The 25,619-nt window shown below is 43.9% G+C and overlaps 1 protein-coding gene across 6 annotated transcripts in view; it reads left to right on the top strand.

The window, feature by feature from the left end:
- FOXN3 (forkhead box N3) overlaps nucleotides 1–25,619 on the top strand; it is a 189,244-nt gene that overhangs the window by 139,645 nt on the left and 23,980 nt on the right. For 4 of the 6 annotated variants that reach the window (XM_053377208.1, XM_053377199.1, XM_053377192.1 and 1 more), the window contains exon 5: nucleotides 19,218–19,283. The exons of 1 other annotated variant lie outside the window; for it this stretch is intronic. In XM_053377208.1, coding sequence (XP_053233183.1) covers nucleotides 19,218–19,283 — 66 coding nt within the window. The remainder of the gene's footprint in view (nucleotides 1–19,217; nucleotides 19,284–25,619) is intronic. One more of the 6 variants, XM_053377218.1, reaches the window with a different exon arrangement.

The following is a 25,619-nucleotide window of genomic DNA, read 5'->3' on the forward strand; positions in this document are numbered from 1 at the left end:
CCAAGCCCTGCCTTGTTCATGCTGCTCAGAAATAGTGCTTGAGGTTGCAGAATAATGGCCTTTGGAATAAAAGCTTCTGGGTGACCGGTCTTTCTGCATAGTTTTGTAGAAATAATGAGCCTTTCATTGCTGTTTAAGCCATGAACAAACTTGCAGCCTAAATAACAATAAAAGGAATAAAGGTGCTTTAACGGGATAAATTACATTCCCCCCCCCCTGAAAACCACAAAATGGTTACAGTAGGAGGCAGCTGTGGCTGTGTTGTGTTGGATGTCTTTAGGGCCCATGATTATTTTGAAAAAAATGCACTAAAAGAAAGAAGACTGCATAAATATTTCCAAGGTACATCTGCCTGTGATGTTTATTTTATTATATTTATGTCCCACCTTTCTTAAATCATGTAACTCAAGGCAGCATTCATAGGCCATATTTGTATGTAACACTAAACCATTGTTTAGTGCTACGGACATGAGCTGGCACAAACTCAAGAAAAGCTTTCACTTTCAGTTTTCCAACAAATTTCAATTTGTTGAGTGGAAATTGGGGGTTGTGCTTTATCACAAATTCTGGTAAGTTCAGCAAGAACCCACGCATGGTTTGAAGTTGGCTTCGTTTTTCAAAATGGCATCCCCATCAAATTCTCCCCTAAATTTCCGCTGTAATACCAAGGAACCGTGGCAAACAGTCAATTTCCTCCCCACCAGCACCCAGTTATATAGAGCAGGGATGGGGAAATATCCCTGCAAGCTGTCCTTAATGTCACAAGGAGATGTGACTGTCATCTCCAGCCACATCTTTGTGTCATGAAAATCATGTGGTTCAGTACAGAGCTTATACACTTATTGCCATAGCTTGGTCAAATACTTGCTGGATCCAGGTAATTGTCCGTCATGTTTCTGAAACCTTTAAATTGTTCTTGCTTTGAACCTTGATAAATTGGGGAGAGAGAGCGAGAGAGCGCTTTGCTAATATTTGAGAAATAATTTCAAATGCTGCTGGGCTGGGCTTTGTTGTTGTAGTAGTAGTAGTTGTAAAAAAATAATAATAATGAGGTACCAGTGCTCATATGTACTCATTAAGTGCTGTGCATGCCAGCACAAAATGACTGTGATTGACAGCAAGAAAAGAAAAGGGGGTGATGGTACTCCTCAGCAGTGTGTACACAAAAAAGCCCTGATTATAAACCTGGCCACTGCAACCCAACTGCTAGATGTGAGTGAATCACTATAGCGTCTTAATATCTGTAATACTTCTATATTTGAGCTAAATAATGTCATGGATGAACTGAGACCAGCCAAAGCAAAGAGATGACAGTAGAATGAAGACGTTGGTAGGCTTTTACCCGTTTAAGCTCTTGCATAAAGTAAGGAAGAAAAAGGCCTCTGGCAGTTCAGTGAGAGACATCATTTCCAAAGAGCACTTAGTGCTGCCTAGCAAAATATGCTGGGGTTTTCTTTTCTTTTCTTTTTCTGTTGTGTTTATAGATTAGAGAGAATAGAAGGAGGTGGGAAAGAATTGCTAGGTCATTTCCATTGGTAGTCAGATGACAGAGGGATGGGTGGGCAACACAGGAGAGGACTATTTTATATGTTTCTCTCTATATATATATGAGATAAATGAGAAGAAAGGATTTAGGACGCTGACCTTGTGTTCAATGTGATGTCTGGAAAGGGAAGTCTGCATATGAAAGTTCCTCCTCCAGGTGTTATGCTGAACATACAGGTGTTGAGGGCAGCGCAGCAGGGCTAGCAAGCAAGGACACAATCCCACTTTTCACACATTTAGTATACAGATGGGAACAAGCATCTGAATGGGCTCTTGCATGGCCAGATGGTGTGACCTAAGGTTCGTTCTCCAAAGGTCTCGGATTTTCACTGTCATGAAAATGTGAAAAGGAAACCAATGTGTAACCAACACAGTTGCCTTAACAGATCTTCCCCAACCTCATACAGAATCACAGACTCGTAGAGTTGGAAGTATGAGGGTCGCCTAGTCCATCCCCCTGCAATGCAGGAATATTTCACCCAATATGGTGCTTGAACCCACGGCTGTAAGAGTCTCGCGCTCTACACCTCCCTTTACCCTCAGCCAGCATGGCCATTTGTTGGGAATGATGGGAACGACAGCCCAAAACATCTGGAGCACGCTTGGTGGGGAAAGTCCCTCCTGAAGTATGCTGAAGCTTCTGGAGGACCTCTTGTGAAAGGATATCCTTGTCACAACCATCCATGCCGTGGTAACCCCACACCTGGGCTACTGCAATGCACTCTATTTGAGGGTGCCCTTCAATTCAGAAGCTGCAGCTGGTGCAGAATGCTACTGTCTGATTATTGAACGGCACACCGTTTGAGTCATATTACACCTATTCTTAGTGATCTGCTGTGACTGCCTATTTGTTTCTGTGCCCAGTTTAAGGTATTACAATTGACTTAATAAAAAATTAAATGGCTCAGGGCCCCAATACTTGACAGCATGTGCCAGCCCGGCCCTTGTGATCATCCTTTCTAGGATGCTTTTGCCAGGTGAAGCCTTCTCAGCTGTGCTGCTCTCCCTGCTCCTGAAGTCCATCTGAAAACATATTTACTCCGTTTTCGTTTGACTCCGACCTTCAAGATTTATTGAGATAGTTACTAGTTAGGCTCAGGAAAATTTGGTTTGTGAAGAGTGTGGGATCATTTACTTGCTGCTGTTTTTAAGGCTGAAGATGACTTTCTAATTTTATTTTCCTCTGTTAATGCATTTGCCAGTGCTGACATGTCAAGTGCTTTGTTAGTTTTGAATTAAGAGCAGTTCATAAATGAAGGTAAACAAACAAACACCCGTACTCTTACTGCATGGTAGCCAATAGCTCATCAACCTATTACTTTACTCAGTCTGCCACAGCTTCTAACCCCAAGCCTTCCATGCAGCTGACCAAAATTCCTGAGCAAAGCAGAACTAAGAATATTTCCCCTTGGAAAGCAAAGAAGTCAATGGTTACTTGGGATACCCAGGGACTTGCATTGGTATTTGCCAAAGCTTCCTGTCATAGACTTGCAGACTGCAACTCTGTCCAACCAGCAGGCAGAGGTTTTCAACCTTTTTGAGTCCACGGCTCCCTTAACCAACTACATTCTTTCTGCGGCAACCCTGTGGGGCTCAGGAACCCAGTTGTATCACCTCTTGCCTGCAGAGCTGGCAGCCTATCACCCTTTGAAAAACACCCTCCCTAGTTGAGGCCTCCTCTCCTCTCCTTTGGGAGGCAGAGATGTGAGAGGGCATCAGAGGAGGGAGGGAGGGAAGGAAAGAGAGACAGAGACCAGTGTTGCTGTGGCACCCCTGACCATCATTCAAGGCATCCCAGGGTGCCACGGTACATTGGTTGAAAACCACAGCAGTAGTGGCTTCAGATGAGTTTCCGTCTCGGAAACAGGCAGCACTCAGCTAGCCACAACGAATCTCAAGTGTGCCAGAGGAGCCGGTACAGTTGAGGGAAACCATACTGCTTCCTTTGTGCCATTGGCATTGCTGCCACTTACTGTAGAGTTGCCATATTTTGAAGAGCAAAAAAGAGAATGCATTTGCTGACTTCTACTTTTAACTATGGGACGCGGGTGGCACTGTGGTATAAACCACAGAGCCTAGGGCTTGCTGATCAGAAGGTCGGCGGTTCGAATCCCCGTGCCGGGGTGAGCTCCCGTTGCTCAGTCCCTGCAGTTCGAAAGCACCCCCGGGTGCAAGTAGATAAATAGGTACCGCTCCAGCGGGAAGGTAAACGGCGTTTCTGTGTGCTGCTCTGGTTCGCCAGAAGCGGCTTAGTCATGCTGGCCACATGACCCAGAAGCTGTTTGCGGACAAACGCCGGCTCCCTCAGCCTATAGAGCAAGATGAGTGCCGCAACCCCAGCGTCGTCCGCGACTGGACCTAATGGTCAGGGGTACCTTTACCTTTACCTTTTTACTTTTAACTATGGATCATTATGACAACTCTCATTTTGCACACCCATGACAAAGAGGACACATGGCAACCCTAAGTCTTCCTGGCACTGTGTGGAGGTGGGACAGGGCAGCAGTAAAGTCAGGGCTGTGTGGACATAATGATGGAATGCCTGCTGGCCTCCACTGATGTGCCCAACTTCTCTGTCCCCCTGCCCTCCCCCACCCTAGTATGGGGCAGCATTGCTCCTTTCAGGAGGTTGGCACCGCACCACCATGCCTGCCACTCCTTTCCATGCTCAGATCTTTTCTATTCAATAAGCTATGCACCTGCACAACCCCCAATGTATGTCCTCTGCATTTGTTCCAGTCTCCCTACAAGGGACCAGGCAAGCCCCTCTCCCAGCCCCGCCTTACAAAGGAACGGGAAGAGGTTGTGCTCCCTTTTGAAAGAGGCGACTTGAGGGGGAAATCATTTACCGCGTCTTACCATTCATTGAGCCACCCACCCACATATCCCAGCTTGGGATACCATACTTCCACTATTGCAAGGAATTGCCCTGTGCTAAAAGCTGGCAACATACCAGTAACATTGGAGCACCTCCAAATCTCTTGGAACAGTCAACCGTTGTTTGCCAAGGTTTTATTCATAACATTTCAGATGGCCAATTGTTTTACTCAGGGAATTTGCTTACAATTTGAAAGTTAAGGGATTTAGGGGCCAAATAATGGACGTAGTGTCAGTCATCCTGCCTGTGCGCTAAGCACTGTTCGGTATCACGTCTTGGATTACGCATAGGAAAGCACAGGCATATTGCGGTGATTTTCACACTTGGATGGAAATAAACTGGTCTGAAGGAAGCATCTTCTCCTTTTCATCTATATTTAGGTATGCAACAGACTTCTGTGGCAATTACAAAAAAAAAAAAAAATTGATACAGCATCCAAAATAGAACCTTCCTTGGTTAGCACTGAAATGTGTTTTTGAGTCATTATTTATAAACCTAAGCTGTAATTTTCGGCGACTCGTAAGGGATTTAATATTTATCCATGTTTCCATATTTGCTGAAAGTTTTCACTGAAGCTCTGAATATTCTAATCAAAATAAACTCCCAACCTCGTAAAACAACAAACCTAAATTGCCCGGTGCTTGTTAATTTGAAGTTCATGAGCTGAAACTAGTGCACAGCTGTGCAAATCCTGTTACGTTTAAATAATGTTGCAATGTGTTGAAAATGGTCACTTTCCTAGGGCATTCTTCTCTACTTCCTAAATGGAATTTTCTGTGAGAAGGAGGGACGTGGTGTGTGTGTGTGTGTGTGTGTGTGTGTGAGAGAGAGAGAGAGAGAGAGAGAGAGAACACAACTGCACATCTTTTCTGAGTGCAGTTTACTCTGACTGGCGAAAGCTTTCTAAGCTTTGCTACTTAAGGCCTTCTCAAGTAAGGGGTGGAAAACCTATGCCCTCACAGATGTTGTTGGACTCCAACGCTCATCATCCCAGACTATTGGCTGGTGCTTGCTTGGACTGATGGGAGCTGGGAGTCTAGCAACATCTGGAGGGCCCATCCTTGTTATGTGGAGATGCCACAGACTGAATTTGGGATCGCTATAAAAATATGTGCTGTACCACTAATCTATAGGCCCTCCAATGGTTCTCATTTGCAATAGGTAGAAAGCAGCAAACTCAACATATGGTAGTGGGGGAATCTTACCTTAAAACTTGCCTCCAACAATACTGATTTCACAACAATAAAAACCTGATTTTAGGTGTGGGTGTGGAGATTATGACCTAGTTCTCACATAACACTAAGTTTAGCGTGAATGTGTGGGTTCACGGAGAGGAGATTTCAGGCACTTTGCTCCTCATGCACCCCATGGGTTCTGTGTCTAAGTACTCTTGCGACCCACTTGGTATGAAAAGTTGGAATTTCCCTGAGATAGAAGGACCAACCGTCCGACTCAGGATAAGGCAGCTCCCGATGTAGGAGAGGGAGGGTGCCTCTTCAGTAAAGCAAGCACTGAGAAGATGAACTCTTTTAACTGTTGGTTTCAAGCAGTGGGGCGTTTAGATTAAACAAGGCAAGTCCACATCCAAGGCAAGTACAGTATTTTATGTACCTAGTGGCTTTAACATTCTGAATCCTGTTAAACCTGTTGGTGAAATGAGAGCCCTCAGTCCCTATTATCTCCCATGCCCAACTGTGTTGCTACGGATTTTATTTGAATCACATAGCAACAGTGCTTTATTTCCCCAGGGCTTGCCTTATAAAACACAAAATTTCACCTGGTGACACCAAGCCGCAGTCCCCAGGAACAGATTATACCTGGCTTCATTCTGTAGACACTAGGAAGAGAAATCTGTAAAGGGTTTTTGCCCTGTTTGGTGACCCACTCTTTCTGCCAGATCTTCCTAAATTGCAGCCATTGCTTTCGGATTTAATCCTGTAACCCAAGACGTACAAAATAAAAAGACTTGGAAGGATGAAGGTGTTTTGTGCCTCTGCACCTACAGATTCCTTTACTTGGTAGGCAAGCTTCTACCGATCAGATCTCAAGGTATATAACATGGTCACCACCAGAGAAAAAGCATATGTGGGGAAAATGTGCAGGTAAACAATCCAGAAATGTAGGAAGAAGTTCAGCAATATTAGAAATACTCTGTTAGCGCAAGCATTTCTTCTTGCCCAATGGAACAACGTCCCCTCTCCTCCCCACCACACACTGTTCTGAGGGATTCTCCTGACTCCCCCCAAGCTGATTTGGAGGGTGCAGAGGGACCGGGACTGGGCATGGAGAGCCTTGTTCTGCAAGAAGTCCTTGCATGGGACTATCATGACCAGTTAGCTGAATCCAGGTCTGTAACTTAGGGTTGTAATCAACTAAGTCCTGCTTAGAGTAGACCCGTTGAAATTAACCAGCCTCACTTAGTTATGCCCATTAACTTCAATGGATGTACTCTGCATAGCATTCAGTAACACCCGTAGCTTTTTCACACAGGGTGGCTGTAGCATGGTGGTTATTTGAGCCAACAACTGTGTTGAGATTATTCACCATGGCCAGCTGCTCAAGAGAAGCCCTTTCCTCATGGTGCCAACCAATGGTTTCCTGCATTTTTCAGTCATGTTAAATTCACCCAGAATTGCCTGGGGAGCAGGTGCCACAAAGGCAAAATGGTCTTCACCCAGTTGCATTTTGAACCAGCAGTCACACCGCTGGTTGCAGAACAAGAGCAGACACCAGATAGCCCGTGTGTCTCCAAAATTCTTTCCAGTGCCCCCAACAGCCTTTCTCTATTTGCAGTATTATTTTTTTAGTAAAACATTTCATTTTTGCACATACTGTGGCAAGGATGTTTTACTAATTAAGGAAGACTAGAGTGATGCTCTTGGTGACAGGTGATATATTTTACCCAGACAATGCAAAACTCACTTCTAACACATTTGCCAGGCGGGAGGAAATGCTTCTGAAGGATTGAAAAGGACACAGGAGACGGTGAGTCATGTCTCCAACGATCTGGTGAGAGCTTTTGCTGTTCCAAAGTATCGGATAGCAGGTTAGGTTTGCTTTTGTATAGCAGAAAAGGCTGAATTAGCACAATCAAAGCAAAGTTGCTTGATTGTAAATATTTTAGAGCTCTTCATTGTACACTGAGATTTTCCTACCCCCTACTGGACATACAAAGAAACAGGCCAGTCAATGTTTCCAGGAATGGCAACCGCCGTCTTTCATTAGAAAATTTAAGTAATTTGAAAGTTACCATACTACTTAGCCTTGAAAGGGTCACTAGATTAGTCGGTCCTCTGTTGTGCTGAGGTCCTTTCAGAGTGCATTTCATTTTCTTATGAGCCTGAATGCTGAAGATTAGCATTCAGAAAGGGTAGACTTAAGAGTGTTAAGGTTAACGCATTGTCAGTTCTCTTCATTTTACGGTAAGAAACTTTTTTTTTATCAAAATGATAGTTGAGCAATATTTGGAATGGATTTAATAGACAAACATGCTTTTATTTTCAATAAAATAACATAATCGTCCTGGCTGTTAGGCCTGGAAGACCTGCTCCCTGCCTTGCTGGCTTTTTTCACCTGGCCTGAGAGGGTGGGGCCCGGACTGACTCCAGCTACAAAAGCTGAGGCGGCTAAACAGACTCTTGGGTTTGGGTGTTGTTTGGGGTTTTTTGTTGGGGTGCGCTGGGTTCTGCATCTGTTGTTATTTCCCCAATTGTTTAAAATGTTTTGAATGGTTTTTAACGGCTTTTTAACTTGTGTGTTTTTAAATTTGGGGGTTTTGTTTTTTTGAATTGGGGGACGCAGGATGCTCCGGGGGGGGGGGAGAGCGGGGGTAACCCCAATCACAGTGGTTCTGGGCAAGAGGAGGGATAGTGGAGTAATGAGGTAGGCCAGGCAAGGGGCACACGACGCAGGCAATTAGTGACTGTGCCCATATGCCAGCCCCTCCACCTCCAACCTGGGGAATTTCAATTGCCCTTGGAGCCAGCCCTTGGGTCTTCAGTTGTTGTTCCTAAATGCCAGGTCAGTGCTGAGTAAGACCTCCCTCATCCATGATCTGATTCTGGTTTGTTTTGTTTTTGTTTCATTATATATTTTGTGTTCTCATTTTGTATTTTTATATTGTGAACCGCCCTGTGGTCTTTGGTTGAAGGGCAGTATGCAAATTTAATAAACAAAAACAGTTTAATAACCAACAGTAACATTTTGTCTCTGCAATTTAAACTGCAATTTAAACCAGCTGGCTTTCCCTCAGCTATCTGCAAATGGAAGTTGCCCGATATGTGATTAAAAACAACAACCCCCAAACTACTAGGTTTTTCCTACTCTTATATATATCTTGGGGGGAGGGGTTTCTTTCACAGCTTCAGTTCACTGTGGAATTAACTGATATTTCTTCCCAGCGCTGTTAAATTCTGTAGATGTCCTAGTGGGAAATTAAGACCCGCTCTGGAGAACAGCTGAAGAAAAGAGGAAGGCCACATTGAAATTAAAAGTGCTTTTTTGTTGCAGCCTTTCTAATCTGGTTTTATAAAAACCCTTATGAAAAATTTACCAGTCCTAGTGAACTGGAAGCCAATACAATCCCTGCAAGTTGGAAAGCAATATATGCCAATAGAACCTGTAGGATGTGTTGAATTGCTGAAGTCTGGAAGGATTTCCATGTATAAATTGGTCAAAATCCCTTCTTAGAATCATAGAGTTGGAAGGGACCCCAAGGGTGGTGTAGTGGTTAAGAGTGGTAGTCTCGTAATCTGGGGAACTGGGTTCGCGTCTCTGCTCCTCCACATGCAGCTGCTGGGTGATCTTGGGCTGACGTCTCTCAGCCCCACTCACCTCACAGAACGTTTGTTGTGGGGGAGGAAGGGAAAGGAGAATGTTAGCCGCTTTGAGACTCCTTCGGGTAGTGATAAAGCAGGATATCAAATCCAAACTCTTCTTCTTCATCATCACCATCATCATGTAGTCCAGCCCCCTGCAGTGCAGGAATCTCAACAAAAGCATCCATGACAGACGTCCATCCAACCACTGCTTAAAAACCTCTGAGGAAGGAGAGTCCACCACCTTCCGAGGGAGTCCATTCCACTGTCAAACAACGCTTAGAACAGCACTTACTGTCAGAAAATTCTTCTTGATGTTAAGCTGAATCACCTTTCTTGTAACTTGATATAATGATATTTGTCTGTTTGTTTATTAAATTAATAATGCATTTGTTAAACGCTTTTTCTGGATAAGGTAATTTTGGGAGATGGAGTATGCGCAACTAGATGAAATTTTGGGGAAACAGCAATTCCAAACTGTTGATGCAAGATTACTGCCGCCCCGTCCCCCTTATCTGCTCCAAAGAAATAATTAAAAAGCATCTTCTCCATTCAACATTGCTCTCCCTGTAGAGAACACTCAACATTCCATGCTCCAAAGAAATGTGTATATTATATGTGTCCTTATAATACACTTAGCTTCTGTCTCCAGGATTCAGCAGCAATGCAAAACAAGGATTGTGAAGTGTTCCAGTGGGAAATGGGCTTTAATCTCCATTAGTACTTCTTCTAAGAACTTCTGATGTTTCTTCACATTGATATTTTTGGGGTGGGGATGGGGGAGTCAGTTTGCCCTTTCACAGAATTAATGAGTGAAGCCTCCAATGGGATTATCTTCTATAGGTATATTACCCTTTCTTATTGTACTTAATGCTAGTAGGAGCTACTTTTTTTAAAAAAAGAATATTCCAAAATGAGCCTTATGTTAATGAATTCTTTGGCACTTAGTTGCTTTGAAGCTAAACCTTTAGGAAGAAGTAAGTTTTAAAAAAGCAGCAGACGAGTTTCCCTTGCCTTGGCTGATTTGATGCTCATAATTACGTATGGGGAAAAGACTTTACACATTGCCCATATAGACCTAAAGCACATCAAGCCTTTTTGAAACTGTGGGAAATGATAGAGAAAATGAGTTCTCAGTATGCATTTGTTGAAGTTGCCATATATTCAAATCCTGGGCAAGCGGTTCTGCGTAAATCACAGTGCAGGGGATTCTTACATCTGACTGAAATAATATAATAACCATAACACTTCCATAGAATAACTTTACCTGCTTTCTCATGTTACTATCAATGCTGGCATCAGTCTCGATAGACAGTGACATGCTCCTCCAGGGGTGAAGCCAAACCACTGGAGAATCCCATCACCTGCTCTGCCTGCAGAAACCGGTCACTTGTAACTTTGAAGTGACCCGAGCAATATGTATAGAGGTCCTAGGCTGCCCAGATGACAAGGCCTCCCTCTCAGCCTTGCGAATGTGGTCCAAAGGAAAGCAGAGCAAAGCATTTGGCACCAGCTTGGCTGCAGGAGTTGCCAGAAGGAGGTATTACCTCCATAATGCAGAGGAGACTGAAAAGAGAGAGTGACTTAACCTAGGACCACCTAGTAAATTTATTGCAGAGGTGAGATTTGAACTGATTTTTAGCCTAGTTCCCCAGCCATTATATATATTTTTATTCTTGACTTTAAAATACATGTTCCTCTTTCTGTCTGGTCACTGTTGGAACACTTTTACTACTAGAGCAGCTTTGGACATCAACTATCAGATGCAATCAGGGGCTGATGGGAATTGTTGTCCAAAGTGACTAGAAGGCCTCAGATTGGCAAAGGCTGCTCTAGATACTCTGAGGAATATTTTCTCCACCTTCCCTACCCACTAAGGAGGATAATTTGGTGCTTTTTCTGTTGTTGCACCACAGCTGTGGAATGCCCATATTCAGGAGATTCATTTGACACAGTCCTTGGTTACTTGCTGAAAGATTCTCCCATATTGGAAGACATTTGGAGTGGTATGGTGTTTTCGGATTATGCTGTGTTTTATCATGATTTTAACTGTGTCCTGTGGTTTTATATGTCTGCTATTTCCAGCTCACTCTGTGTATCAAGCAAATATAACAATCATTCCCCTGTGTAGTTCTCCTTTGCAAGCCCTGTCAAAATGAATGGGCAGTGTGCAGCAAAATTGCACTCTGTCCAAGTGCACGGGAAAGTTCCTCAAGGTTTCTGTCCCAACCTCAACTTTTTTCAGGTTTTCGACTCAATACCCAAGCAGCCCAGATTCTTTGCCTCCTCCACCCCCACCTCCACCCCCCGCTCTGCAGGTTCCTCCACCGCTTAGCCGTGGAAAATGCCCATTGGAGGACAGGTGCCCAATTGCAGCCACAGATTATGGCACCACGCATGACTATTGGCAGACAAAAAAATCAATGTTGTGGTGCAATGACCTGAATGAGCTCCATCTCAAGTTGTAGCTACCTTGAATTGGGGACACAATAAGGCAAGTGTGATTTTTTTTTTTCCTGAGCACCTGCACTTCAAGTAACCATCCAATCTCTGAGCGTGGTCAAGGCAGTTTCCCCAGCTACCAACTGATATGATGCATGATATGAAGGTTTCACATTTTCTACAGGCAGGGCTTAGCTTGGCAATCGACATAGTTTCTGTATGAATCTGGGATCTTAAGTAGAGTTAAGGCAGCAAACCAATGTTAGAATCATAGAATCATAGAGTTGGAAGAGACCACAAGGGCCATCGAGTCCAACCCCCTGCCAAGCAGGAAACACCATCAGAGCACTCCTGACATATGGTTGTCAAGCCTTTGCTTAAAGACCTCCAAAGAAGGAGACTCCACCACACTCCTTGGCAGCAAATTCCACTGTCGAACAGCTCTTACTGTCAGGAAGTTCTTCCTAATGTTTAGGTGGAATCTTCTTTCTTGTAGTTTGGATCCATTGCTCCATGTCCGCTTCTCTGGAGCAGCAGGAAACAACCTTTCTCCCTCCTCTATGTGACATCCTTTTATATATTTGAACATGGCTATCATATCACCCCTTAGCCTCCTCTTTTCCAGGCTAAACATGCCCAGCTCCCTTAGCCGTTCCTCATAAGGCATCGTTTCCAGGCCTTTGACCATTTTGGTTGCCCTCCTCTGGACGCGTTCCAGTTTGTCAGTGTCCTTCTTGAACTGTCGTGCCCAGAACTGGACACAGTACTCCAGGTGAGGTCTGACCAGAGCAGAATACAGTGGCACTATTACTTCCCTTGATCTAGATGCTATACTCCTATTGATGCAGCCCAGTATTGCATTGGCTTTTTTAGCTGCCGCGTCACACTGTTGGCTCATGTCAAGTTTGTGGTCAACCAAGACTCCTAGATCCTTTTCACATGTAGTGCTATCAAGCCAGGTGTCACCCATCTTGTATTTGTGCCTCTCATTTTTTTGCCCAAGTGCAATACTTTACATTTCTCCCTGTTAAAATTCATCTTGTTTGTTTTGGCCCAGTTCTCTAATCTGTCAAGGTCGTTTTGAAGTGTGATCCTGTCCTCTGGGGTGTTAGCCACCCCTCCCAGTTTGGTGTCATCTGCAAATTTGATCAGGATGCCCTTGAGTCCATCATCCAAGTCGTTGATAAAGATGTTGAATAAGACCGGGCCCAAGACAGAACCCTGTGGCACCCCACTAGTCACTCTTCTCCAGGATGAAGAGGAACCATTGATGAGCACCCTTTGGGTTCGGTCAGTCAGCCAGTTACAAATCCACTGAGTGGTAGCATAGTCAAGATCGCATTTTACCAGCTTCTTTAGAAGAATATCATGGGGCACCTTGTCAAATGCCTTGCTGAAATCAAGGTAGGCTACATCCACTGCGTTCCCTTCATCTACCAGGCTTGTAATTCTATCAAAAAACGAGATCAGGTTAGTCTGACATGACTTATTTTTCAGAAATCCATGCTGACTATTGGTGATCACAGCATTCCTTTCTAGGTGCTCACAGACTGTTTGCTTAATGATCTGCTCCAGAATCTTCCCTGGTATTGATGTCAGACTGACTGGGCGGTAATTATACTGTCATAGTCATGGTTAAGCGTGGCACCAGACCAAGATCTTCAGAGTGTTTCAGCTTCTGTATGTGAAAAGTAAGATCCTAGATAACCCTTCAGGTCCCTTCCACCTCTGCAGTTCTACAATTCTGTGTTCTACTCCAGTCTCCTCTAGCATGTTACAGGGGCAGGAGCAGATCTCATTCCACATGCAGATGGGTTTTGTGGGTCTTGGAACAGTGAAGCGTTACTAGCCTGCTGACCCACATACTAAGTGGTGCACTGTTTGGTCATGGTTGGGGTAAGAGGCTTGATATAACCATATTATATGCTAAATGGGCAGGAATAGCAGAGATTATATTCATTTTATTATACACTTTGTTCGGTGTACATCTGCCACATTTTTAGACAATCTGCCTCTTTATGAAGGTTTTATCCCTCAATTGCTGCTGCATCTACCATTGGCCCGCTAAAGCACCGATGATCTGCTCTTCTGTGATCATGTTCTGATTAAACATTTTCACTCAGTTGGCATTCCAGATAATTGAGGGGTCAGTTGATGTGGATTTAGACTGGGGCAAAAGCAGAGAGGTTGAAGGAAGAAAGCTAATCTCTTCCATTAGCAGTAGCTTTTGTGACTTCATATTTTTAATTCAGTAATAAAATGCCACCGTTGCATACTAAATATAATTCAGCAGCAATTCTTGTACACAATGAAGAAAAAAAACTGGGAGAAAGATTTCTGTTATCAGTGTTACATATTGTTCAGCGACGAACTTTATGAAAGCTGTTCTGAGAACACCAACAATGGCTCACTTGAACCTGGGAATTGCTGTCCTAGAAAAGATTAATGGTCTACAAGCTTGGTATCTCCCAGCACAGTGTCGTGTACTGGAACATTATGAGAAGCATATAAAAGCTGCCATAATTTCTGGCCAGTTGGTATCATGGTGTAGACCACAGAAAAACATTTCATCTCCTCTTGGCAATTGAAAGCGATTGTGCTTATATATTGCTCCTAGAGAGCCTTTGTATATTTATCTGTTGCTTTTTTTTAACTATAGGTTTGCATTTGGAATAACACTCATATCAATTAGCAATGCTGCATTTAATGTAATTGCATTTTTAATTAAGTCTGTAATATTCTGTCTTTGAGTTAGGTCACTTTGTGAAAGGCAAGGTGTGTCAAAACTTGAGATCATCTTGGTTCACACACACAGAGATTGAAATGTGTTGCACAACTAAATTAATTTATATGGCTTATATTTATCAAACATCCTCATTTCTGCTCCATGTGCTCCTTGAGTGCTTTTGCCTGTCTAGAGCAGGGGTCAGCAACCTTTTGCAGCCATGTGCCAGTCCACTGTCCCTCAGACCATGTGGTGGGCCAGACTCTATTTTGAAAAGGAGAAAAAAGAATGAATTTTTTTTTAACCTGCTTTTTGCTTTATCATCCTGTACTCCAAAGTAAACCGTGTTCTGCACTGACATGCAGCTGGCATAATTTAGCACATTTGTTTTCCTTGTAGTTAGTAAACAATGCAAGAAAACTTTTGTCGCTGCCAAAGTTTGCCTAATACTGTATTTGCGGTTGGCATCCGTTCCTAGCTACTGATGAGCTTATGAAATTGATTGTTTTCTTCAGACCAATAAAGCACTCCACCCCATATCACTGATGGGTGGCTATGGAGCTGCTTGTTCTGCAGAAGCATGCTCATAGGGCAGGGCTGTTTACAGGTCACGACCAGATGTGCAGCAATACATGCCATTGCATGCATTACCTCATATGGGTCCCCATGTCTGTGAATGAGTTGGGTGCAATAGACTGTTCTTCTACGTGCACAGCAGCTTATGAATGATCCTGCAGCTACCCTGACCACTATACGTTCCTTTAAGTTTTCTTCTCTACACAGCCCTGGACACATTTTTTTGTGGCCTGCTCTGTTGTTGCTAGAGAGAACAGCAAAAGAAAATCGGCACAGAAGTCTGCATGCTGAAAAACCTTTTCATCTGGGCATGAAGTGATAGAAGATTGCCTTTCCTTCCAGAACAGGAAGCAGCGCCAGTCAGAGCAGAGGGGAAACCGCGTAGTTGCAAGTCGTCCCGCAGCCAACCCTGTGTTGGTTTTCTTCCTCTTTGGTTTTTCCATCTCTGTTGGGGGTTGGGGTTCCCACACCCACTTTGTATGTGGCTTTTAAAAAACAACAACGCAAAAGATTTTTGGTAGTTCCTCAAACTTTGATGCTTCCCCACACACGCTGTTACTTCCCTCTTGTTTCTGAGTAACCGTATTTCAGCTCTGTTGATGTTAGCACAGTACCGAGGGCAGGGGGGGGTGTCACTGAGTTTGCTATTAGAGGGAGTGAAGCCTTCATCTGTAAAGGAGGATGGCATAGACATCAGATAAATAAGTCCATAAAAGGTGAAAGAAATTGTGTGTGAGAGGATGGGCGGGTGTGGGAGAAAAGAGAGAGAGAGAGAGAGAGAGAGAGAGAGAGAGAGAGAGAGAGAGAGAAGAGTGGCCATTACAACCTCTTAGGTTGTGTGCAGTCTGTATTTATTAACAGATTGCAGGGCTTTCTACTCCATTACGTTATTACCCTTGAAATTGAACTGCATTTATAACAAATATGAAATATGTATTTTTAACACTAAAATGTAATTTTCCAACATAATACCCAAAATAAAATGCCAAGAAGCTATTAGCAGCAAATTGAATTTTTGTGGTATGTAATTTAGCATAAATAGTGACAAGTGTTTCACCTCCCTCTTCTCCCCTGCACCCCCCCCACCACCACCTTAAAAATGATCCCATTAGTCATTCAGTTTAGAAGCACAGAGGCAGCAGTCGGCAAGGGTGTGCATTTTTATGTCTGCTTCAATTGCACACTTCATTTATTTGAACATGGCATAGGCGGCTTTCCCTGTCACGCAGCATCACTAGGCGATTAGCAAGTTTCGCCCTAGGGCAGCTGGGATGCTTTGCTGGGGCAGATGTTCTTTTCAGCTTATTCACTGGCCGTTCTTGGTTGTTTACCGTTGTCATGGCTACCCCTATTTCCACAGCAGCCGCGCGGCCTCCTCTTGGAGGCAAGTGAATATAGTTATAAAAGGATCATATTTTGCTCTGTGTCCCTTACTTGCCATCTGTCAACCAACTGCGCATGATGGATTCAGAAACCGATTAGGGATAACGGCAGACAAGTGATGATCCTTCTATTAAAAGTAACAGTGGTCCTGATGCAAATGGCTTTGTGGTGCCTTTGTGAGGTTTGTGCCCCCCCCCCCATACATGGTTCTCAAGCTCCCTATATAGGCACAGAATTTTAATTCTTACTTGCTGGGGCACGGGGGTGGGGCATGTATGATGTCCTGTTGTTGTGTTTGTGTACACCCTACGTACTAAGACTTAGACTGTCCAGTCTGCTCTTTTAGCTCACACACTTGCTACAGCTTTATGATCTGATACATATCGGTAGGGATTTCCCCTCAGGAATAGCACTTACACACAGTGTTCAAAACTCCCATTGTTCTGGGCGCATTTTGTGACAGGGAATTTCATTAGCGCAAGCAGTTTCTGAGCTCTGGGCACGCAGTACTGCGCCTAAGATTTCAGATTAAAACTGCAGAGTGGAAGGAAAGGAGGACCTTTTTCTGCCTCCCCACTTCAAGCTACTCTGAAGACTGGAGAAGAGACCCTCTTAAGAATATTAGGGGGACGGGCAGAGGGACGACTAGACCATGTGAAAAATGAACACAATAACTTAGCTGCAGTTCATTCATTTTCAGCTTTGTATTCTTGTTATAAAAAACCGCGCACCTAGATATTCCGTTGTTGCGCCCCATAACCTAGGTTTAAGGTGCCATTTAGCTCCTAGCTTTCATATCTCAGTTTCTAACGCTGCTTTCACACGGAGTAATTGCCATAGAGCTCAATGAAACTCTTGTAACTAGTTTTCCAGGCAAAAGGGAGGGTTGAGCGGAGGTGTGGAAAGCACACAGAGACTTCTCAGTTCCTGAATGGACTGCATGACTCAGAGCTGTGAAATAAGGAAATGGGGGTCAGATGAACCCTATAATAATACCTCTGCATGCAAACACTGTGACTTTGGGGGACTGGAGCACACCCTGAGTTTCACAGAAATCTCCATCACAACTCTGAAAGGAATTCATACACACAGAGAAAGAAGAGAAGAAGAGGAGTTTGGATTTGATATCCCGCTTTATCACTACCCGAAGGAGTCTCAAAGCGGCTAACATTCTCCTTTCCCTTCCTCCCCCACAACAAACACTCTGTGAGGTGAGTGGGGCTGAAAGACTTCAAAGAAGTGTGACCAGCCCAAGGTCACCCAGCAGCTGCATGTGGAGGAGCGGAGACGTGAACCCGGTTCACCAGATTACGAGTCTACCGCTCTTAACCGCTCTTAACCACTACACCACACTGGCTCTCAAGAAAGAATCTTGTGTTACATATTTAATCTTTTGAAGGTGCCACAATGCTCCTCCTGTGTTTGCATGTAATGCAAAAAAGATGTTTGGACCACATGTGCCATCACCCCGATTGTTGGCCATGTTATCTGGAAAGGGTATGATTTGGACTCCAGTGATGACACAAGGCTGTTGGAGGGTCCTTAATAAGCTAATATAGGCATGAATTGTGTGAACCCTCAGATTGGACCTTTCCTGTCGCTTTGCTCCTCTCTTCACAAACCAGGATTCAGCACTTGGCCATAGCCTCCTGTTGAGAGCCTCCACTTGAGACTATGATTAGCTACTTCAAAACAAGCCAGGATATCAAGCCATGGTTTAGTTGACTTAATATCCTGGCTTGCTTGGAATCCGCTAACTGTAGTTTCTGGGTGCATATGTAATGGGAAACAATGGTTTAGTGCTGAATCCTGGTTTTTCCCTGCCACTTAAATGCAGAGAGGAGCAAAGCAGCAGGAAAGGAGCTGTGTTGAGAGTACCGTATTTTTTGCACCTGACCGTAAGATGCACCTACGTAGTGGCTGGATTCCTCTGGAGTAAATAGGGGGACGTGTGTTCGGGTGCTGCTCCGCTCCGCTTTGGAGCGTTAAAGAGCCGCATCTTAGAGGCTGCCAAAAGTGCTGTGCAGGGGCTCCGGCCACATTGGGAGGGTAGCCGGCGCCCCCTTCTTGCCTGCGGCGGGGAACCCTCAGCCCCGCCGGCACTCACCCTGGCGCATCCGCCCTCCTTCTCCTCTCCGAGCAGCTGCTCTCCGCTGCAAAGGCAGCCAAGACACCTGCAGGCAGCTGGCTGGGAAGTGTGTGCATGCAGGAAGTCCACCTGATTGACAGAGGCGATGCTGCTGCCACCGCCTTTGCTGCCACTTCTACTGCACAGCCCAGCCTGGCCTGGCTCCGGGGAGGCGGTGGTGGCGCAACAGCGCTCCGACGGGAGGGCTCTTCCCCTGCGCCCCTGAACCCCAGCAGCCTCCTCTCTGCAGCCATCCCTCCTCCGTGCCGCACGATCTGCTCTTCATCCCTGCACTCGGGCGATTCGTCTCCAGGAACCACACATTTGATCCATAAGACGCACAGACATTTCCCCTTACTTTTTAGGAGGAAAAAAGTGTGTCTTATGGAGCGAAAAATATGGTACATCCCCTTTGTGCATACCCTAGTTCAATAAGCCAAAGTTTTTGGTTTAGTGTTATCTGAGCATGGCTGTCTCAGCAGGAAAATGCAGAATGGTGACCAATTCTGTAGCATTGGGACCACATATAATAATAAATAATACACAAACTTTTTATAAATGCGAGGATCTTTCTTTTCCCAGTTATATATATATATATTGGCAAATTTAATCTTACTTTTTGGTAACACTCGTCACTGTGGAGATTCCGTTCATTCTTTAAATTAGTGGGAGTGGAAATTGGTCCACTTGTAAATTAATGTATTTATTGGTTGATTTTTCCAGATCCTGACATTGATGCTGCCACTGCCATGATGCTTTTGAATACTCCCCCTGAGATACAAGCAGGTTGTGAGTAGATATTTCTATAGCCTATAGCACCATAGATATGTAAGCCTAACCTTCTCTTTCACAAAGCACACAGACTAGCAGGCTTAAAAATAATCATTAAAAAAATGTTTCTGATTGAGAAACAAGATTTCTCAGTTAGACCCTTGCAAATTCTCTACTTAGTATAATTTTGTGGGGTGGTTCCTGTGCGTAAAATTCTGTGTCTAATGAGCGACAACAATTGTGTACCTCTGATTCCATGACTAGTGGCATGTATTAGACGTATACAATTGTCAGTCGTAATGAAGCGTAGTAGCCTGATAAGTATTTTCCTTCTACAGCACAGGTAAGACAGTCACACCTAGGGCCACCACTAGAAAATTATGTTCTGCATTCTGTTTCCACTTTTTGGGATGCCTTTGAGAAACTTGAAGAAAGGAAGAATTAAAATTATATTCACTCTTTAATTTGAATGTTAAACTTGCATGGCTGAATCAGATCCATTTATAAAAAAGATCAGAAAGGTGGCTTTGTCAAAGGAGCACTTGAACAGGATTTCCCCACTTCAGAGTTTTCCTAGTCCAGGTATTCACTCTTCTTTTGAAAAACCCATTTCTGCACTAGAGAGCTCTTATCCAGATTATAAAACTTACGACATCAGAACTTTAAGAATATATACCAGTTCAGAAAATATATTTTCTGAACTGGTATATTATTATACTATTAGGCAAACCGTCCCAAAGCCTAATAGCTCCAGGTACATGCGGACATATGAAATGGGAACCAGATCATTACAAAACAGAGCCAGTGGAAATTCCTGTGATGGTGGTGGCTAGAATAAATGTCTCTTATGGGATTCTCTGCCTGCCATGTGCCTGGTTACCAGGTTCACACATTGCATTGGTTCACATGAGCATGTGCTCAGGAAGTGCCAGGATTGTTGCTTGTAGGAGAAAATGGACTGTGTAAAACAGCATATAAATATTCCTTCTCTAAACAGAATAAACTGAGGACAGTTCCTTGTTATCATGTGGAATAAGTCCTTGATGAGTCTTGGGTAACAATCCTGTTGTTGCTGTTGTTTTTACTGGAACTGCTTTTCCAATATCTACAGTGGTACCTCGGGTTAAGAACTTAATTCGTTCTGGAGGTCCGTTCTTAACCTGAAACTGTTCTTAACCTGAAGTACCACTTTAGCTAATGGGGCCTCCCACTGCCGCGCGATTTCTGTTCTCAACCTGAAGTAAAGTTCTTAACCCAAGGTACTATTTCTGGGTTAGCGGAGTCTGTAACCTGAAGCGTCTGTAACCCGAGGTACCACTGTAAAGGTGGCATGTAAAATTAATATGTACTATGTCAGTAATTCCTAAATCTGTCCCCTAACCAGAGACGGCATCACAATATGGCATCTGCTGAGGGGCCATTGCTGCTGATGGTGCAGCAGTCATTGCTCCAGTCATTGCTGGGCAGCCACCATTGCTTGTAGTTGTTCGCAGTGGCCCAAGAGCTCTGTGACATTGCGGCAATTGCAATAATGGCCACCCACATCAGAGGAGTGCCACCACTGCTGTCTCTGCTCCTCTTTAGTAAGCCACCCACCCACCTGTTCTGCAGAGATAAATAGAATAAACAGGAGGACAGGGGGTCATCAGCTACCATGCTAGCATCAGCTAGCAGGGGGCAGGGATGTTGGCACATTAGGGAAGCTTCCTGAGGGGGCTTCCTCAAGCCTGACCCTGAACCTTTTTATTTCTATTTTATTTGCTAGAAAGCGTTAATAATAGCTTGGAATCAATTGTCCTGTTTCTGAAGCTTACTACTACATACAGAGCTTCATTTACCAGTTGACTAAGCCTGGGGGGGGAAATGGCTGGGATCCAATGGTGCACTAGCGGAAGAGGGGGAGAGGAGCCCTTGATTTCTGCCGATATCGCTCTCTCCCCACCACTGTTCCAGCTACAGTCCTGTGAACCAAATCCAGGCCATTTCTCAGGGTTCCTGGCCCTCGGGATCAGCATTTGGGGAAAGTGAGAGGTTCTAGTGTGGACAGAGAGACTAGACCCCTCCCTTCAAATTCCACAAGCCGAACGCCCCTTGCAGTAGTTGGGACCCAAATCTATTTTACCTAGTTTATCCTGCTTTTAGATTCTAAGCAAATTTCCAAAGCGGCAAACAGTAAGTATCCATAAAGCACAAACTAAGTTTAGGATATATCGTGGAGTGAAATCAATCACAGCAACATCGACAACATCAACAACAACAACAACAACAACAATAAAAGTAATAAGCGTCAGATAAAAATGTAAATAAAACAGTCTTTGCAAAAGTTTTCCAGAGTTAACAAAGTGTTTAGTTTGACCTTTTGAAGCTCGGGAAAAGAAAACAGTCTTAATCAGATACCTAATGCAGCACGGAGAAGACGGCTGGGGCTCTCTGGGGAGCACATTCCATATACAGACTGTGCCACCTTTCTCTGGTCGCTAAATGCCTCGCAGGGCAGCAAGAGAAGGGCTTCTGGGGCAGATCTTAATGCCTGGGCAGGTTCATACGGGGATGAACAGTCTTGGGTCCCAACCATTGCACTTTGAATGGTCCTTGGAAACAGTCAGGAAGCCAGAGAAGCTGTTTCAAGACTGTGCAAACATAGGAGCACAACAAGTGTATTGTTAAAGGGGAAAGGATATGTTGCTCTTTTCCCCTCCTGGCACTGTTCCTTCCTCCCCGCTAAACTTTTATATTTTTCTTCTATCAGTGTTTCCAGGGTGTGTGCGCGCGCTTCCAACCATGTATGATAGTTTGCAGATAAAAAAGTGTGCAAGAACTGAGTGAGCTGACCTGATATTTTATTTGATTTTATTACTATACAGATTACACCACAGCACATTTGACCATCATCTTTTGCACACAGTGGATATAAAGTGCTAAGATAAAAAGATGGCTGTCTTTCCATCCTCATAGCTATAATTGTAATGGGATTTCTAAGCTCAGTTGGAGATACAGAATGGTAGTTAACTCTCCAAAGCAAGCCTGTGCCTTTTCTCATTTAAACTATCTGACGTGGTTCAGAATTTGCACCCTGTTTTGTCACCGAAGAGTCACTTCTGGAAACTCCAAGCAACACGCAAAATGTGGCATGCTTTCTTAATTGTGCAAAACAAACCATAGTTGCAAATCACTATGTGGTTCCTAAGGCTTTGTAGAGGGGATAGTTACAATGAACAAGTCCTGTTGTTCATTGTTATCTGTAGTACTGTACCATCAATGCATGTGGTGCTTTGCAGAGTGGTATAAGGATCCTGCTTCCCCTCCTGTCTCCTTACCTGGCTGGCTGGCTTTAGGATGGTGTTGGAGATGCCCTGTTTGGTTCCTCCCCTTCCACTTGTCGGTGCTTGATTGAGCATGCAGTGTCAGGCTGAACACATCACGACTGTGCACTTGCTTACTTCAGAGATTGCTGCTGATTATTTGGTGGTTTGGATGACAGAATAAGATTAGAGGCCGTGAACTCAAAAAAAACCCTGGCCTGTGAAGTGAAGTCAGGGTTTTGGAGGAAAACGTGCAGAAAGAGGAGTAACATTATATTGATCCCTGGTCAGCAAGTTATTTTCTGCAGGGCTGTTTTGAAATGGAAATGTTGTGATAGCCTGTACCCCCACCCCACAAGCACTATGTAGGGTCATCTTATTGTCACGACTGGCACTCCTTCCTCATCTGCTTCTTGGTGGGAAACTAGGTATGGGGGGGAAGGTGGCATTCTTCTTGACATCTGGATTTGGCCTAACTGCCCACTCGTAGAGTTGTGGTTCCAACGCAGAGGGGAACAGCAGAAGAGAATGGATGGTCATAGAGGACTTTGACTGCCAAGGATGGAAGCAGTGTGACATAGTTATGTAATCAGCAAGAGAGAGATTTTGTAGTACTAGACCAGCCTTCCCCAATGCAGTGCCATCCAGATGTTATAGACTACATCACTCCCAATCAGCATGGTCAGTTGTTGGGGATGATGGGAGCTGTAGTCCAACAATATCTGGAGGGCACCAAGTTTGCTAGGTGAGAGCTTCTATAGAACTCTATGCTAACATGGTTAATGGGTATCACTAAGCATAGGGAGGGAGCACCCCTGGACGTATTCATTTAATTCTCATTGTATCTTTAAGGGATTACCTTGGTACCACCTATGTGTGTTTCATACCCTTGATTTCTGTTACTGGAGCAATTTATTCATGTTAAAAGACATTTTTTATCTTACTGGTCCCAGGACACTAGGGTCTTCTGCGCTGACTATTTCAGCTTTCTCTGAGAGAAAGGAGTCATTTTTCAGAAAATGGCTAGGACTTGGTTCGGGCCTTTATAGAGGCAGGCTGACAATAGTTAAGTGGTTGGAGGTACGGGGGTCACAAACAGGGCTATGCAGGGAAGTAAGGACAGATAAACAGGTGTGGAAGACCACGGACATCTTTTAAGGGACCCCTCCTACATCAGTGCCCTTGTCTTGGTGGACTTCCCTACTGAGGCAAGCAGAGCTACTCTTGTTTCATGCAAAATATCGACATGAACATTTGCACTAGAATAACAGCCCCCAGACCTCTTTTTATCTTCAGAGTTGTTTATACATTCCAGGGGTAAAACAGTTGTTGAAGTGGCTGAAATGGCTGAACTACCCCTGGCAAGTTCAGTGTTCTTACCCATCTCTTTTGTTTCATTGTGACAGCCACATGAAACTGCCATCATAGATGAGGGAAGTCAGTGGTTCCGCTGGGCTGGGCTGGGGGGATAATGAACAAAGTACATGACTGGAGTCCTCTAGATAGATTATTGTCACTAGATAATAATTCTTTAGATCTCTAGATTTTGTAGATAAAATATATCTAGTTAATTATATTTCAGAATTACTCACTTTAGAATTATTATAATCCTATTGGCTGAGTTGAATGCCATTATTTATATTTTTAAAAGTGTTTAAGTTAAAGGGAACCACCTAATCTCTATCACGCATACACAACCTTACTACGCATGTGCAGTGGGGCTTATCTTCCAAGCAACTTTCATATATAGTACATGGCAAACCACTTTTTGAGAGCAGGAAAACTTAAAAGGGTGAATGGAGGGTCCCACTGTTCAGAGGTGTAAAAACACCTGCTAGAGATGTTTGAGGAATTTGCTTTCTGTGAATTCCAATGGGAAATTGTTTGATATGCACCTCCCAGACAAATGTGTGGGACGGGAAATGAGAAATTTATCCTTCAGTTTTTCACTTCCCTGAATTTTGCAATAGCGCAATTTCCAGCTTTGAAAATGCACCCAAGCGAAACATGTTTTTTAGAACATGCATTTAGAATTGCGTACGTTGAGAGAGAGTAATATTTGAAGATCATTTTTGTGCAGAGTAATGTGAAAATGGGGATGGAACTGTATGAATGTACACATGTGGAATTGAGGTGTACTGACAAATTGATGAATCCATCCTTAGCTGGTATACACTTATCTCTTCCTGTCTCTCTCTGGATGATGGTTCTAATAATCAGCGACACTGCTAACTGCGTAGGCATAGGTTGTCCATGCCACTTGTTCTTTATCCACTGTGTGGAGCTGCTAGCTCATGCATTGAGATCTGCCAAATCTTAAATGGCATGGAAAGCGCTACTAAAAGGCAAAAACATTTTTAACACAAATTTTCATTTTGATTTGCAACGTACCCTGCACAAATTGCTGAGAGCTTCAAAGAACTTCAGGCATTCAAAGAAATAAAAAAAATCCTGACCTGGCAGCCCATAGTGTACCACAAAGAAGAGTAGAACGGAAAAGGGAAGACATAAACAAATATAAAATGTAGACATATGATACAGATTTGCAGGCATGTTGCTGACACAGAGGTTCTTAAGCGGCCGCTGACAATGTTGCTAATAAAAAATAAAAAATGATTCTCCAAGGATTAGGTTTGAGGAGGGATTTAATGAGGCGAGTGTGCAGAAGAAAGCTGAAGCAAGAGACCAGATAAAAGTAAATAGAGTTTGGAGCGGAAGCAGTAATAGTGAGCCTGGGGGCCAGCCTGTTATGTCCCCAAATGGGGCAACAGGGACCATTAGGAACTTGAAGGGCATTTCCCAGGTTGAGACAACACAGGCTGGGGCAGGCAGCTGAGTCATTTGATAGTTTCTTTCATTCATTTTCCTAAATTGGTATCCCACATTATCCTTGCCATGCTTAAGGTGGATTGAAAAAAATCCTTTCCTGGGCTGCAGCAGATGTACAGCTCCTTATGGCTTTACCCCAGTTAGTTATAGTGTGCTGAGCAACCAGTAGCAGGCAAAAGGATCTCCTGCAGCACAAATTCCAATTAGTAAAAAGTAAAAAAGG

Source organism: Podarcis raffonei, chromosome 1 (assembly GCF_027172205.1).
Source record: "Podarcis raffonei isolate rPodRaf1 chromosome 1, rPodRaf1.pri, whole genome shotgun sequence".
Taxonomy (NCBI): Eukaryota; Metazoa; Chordata; class Lepidosauria; order Squamata; family Lacertidae; genus Podarcis; species Podarcis raffonei.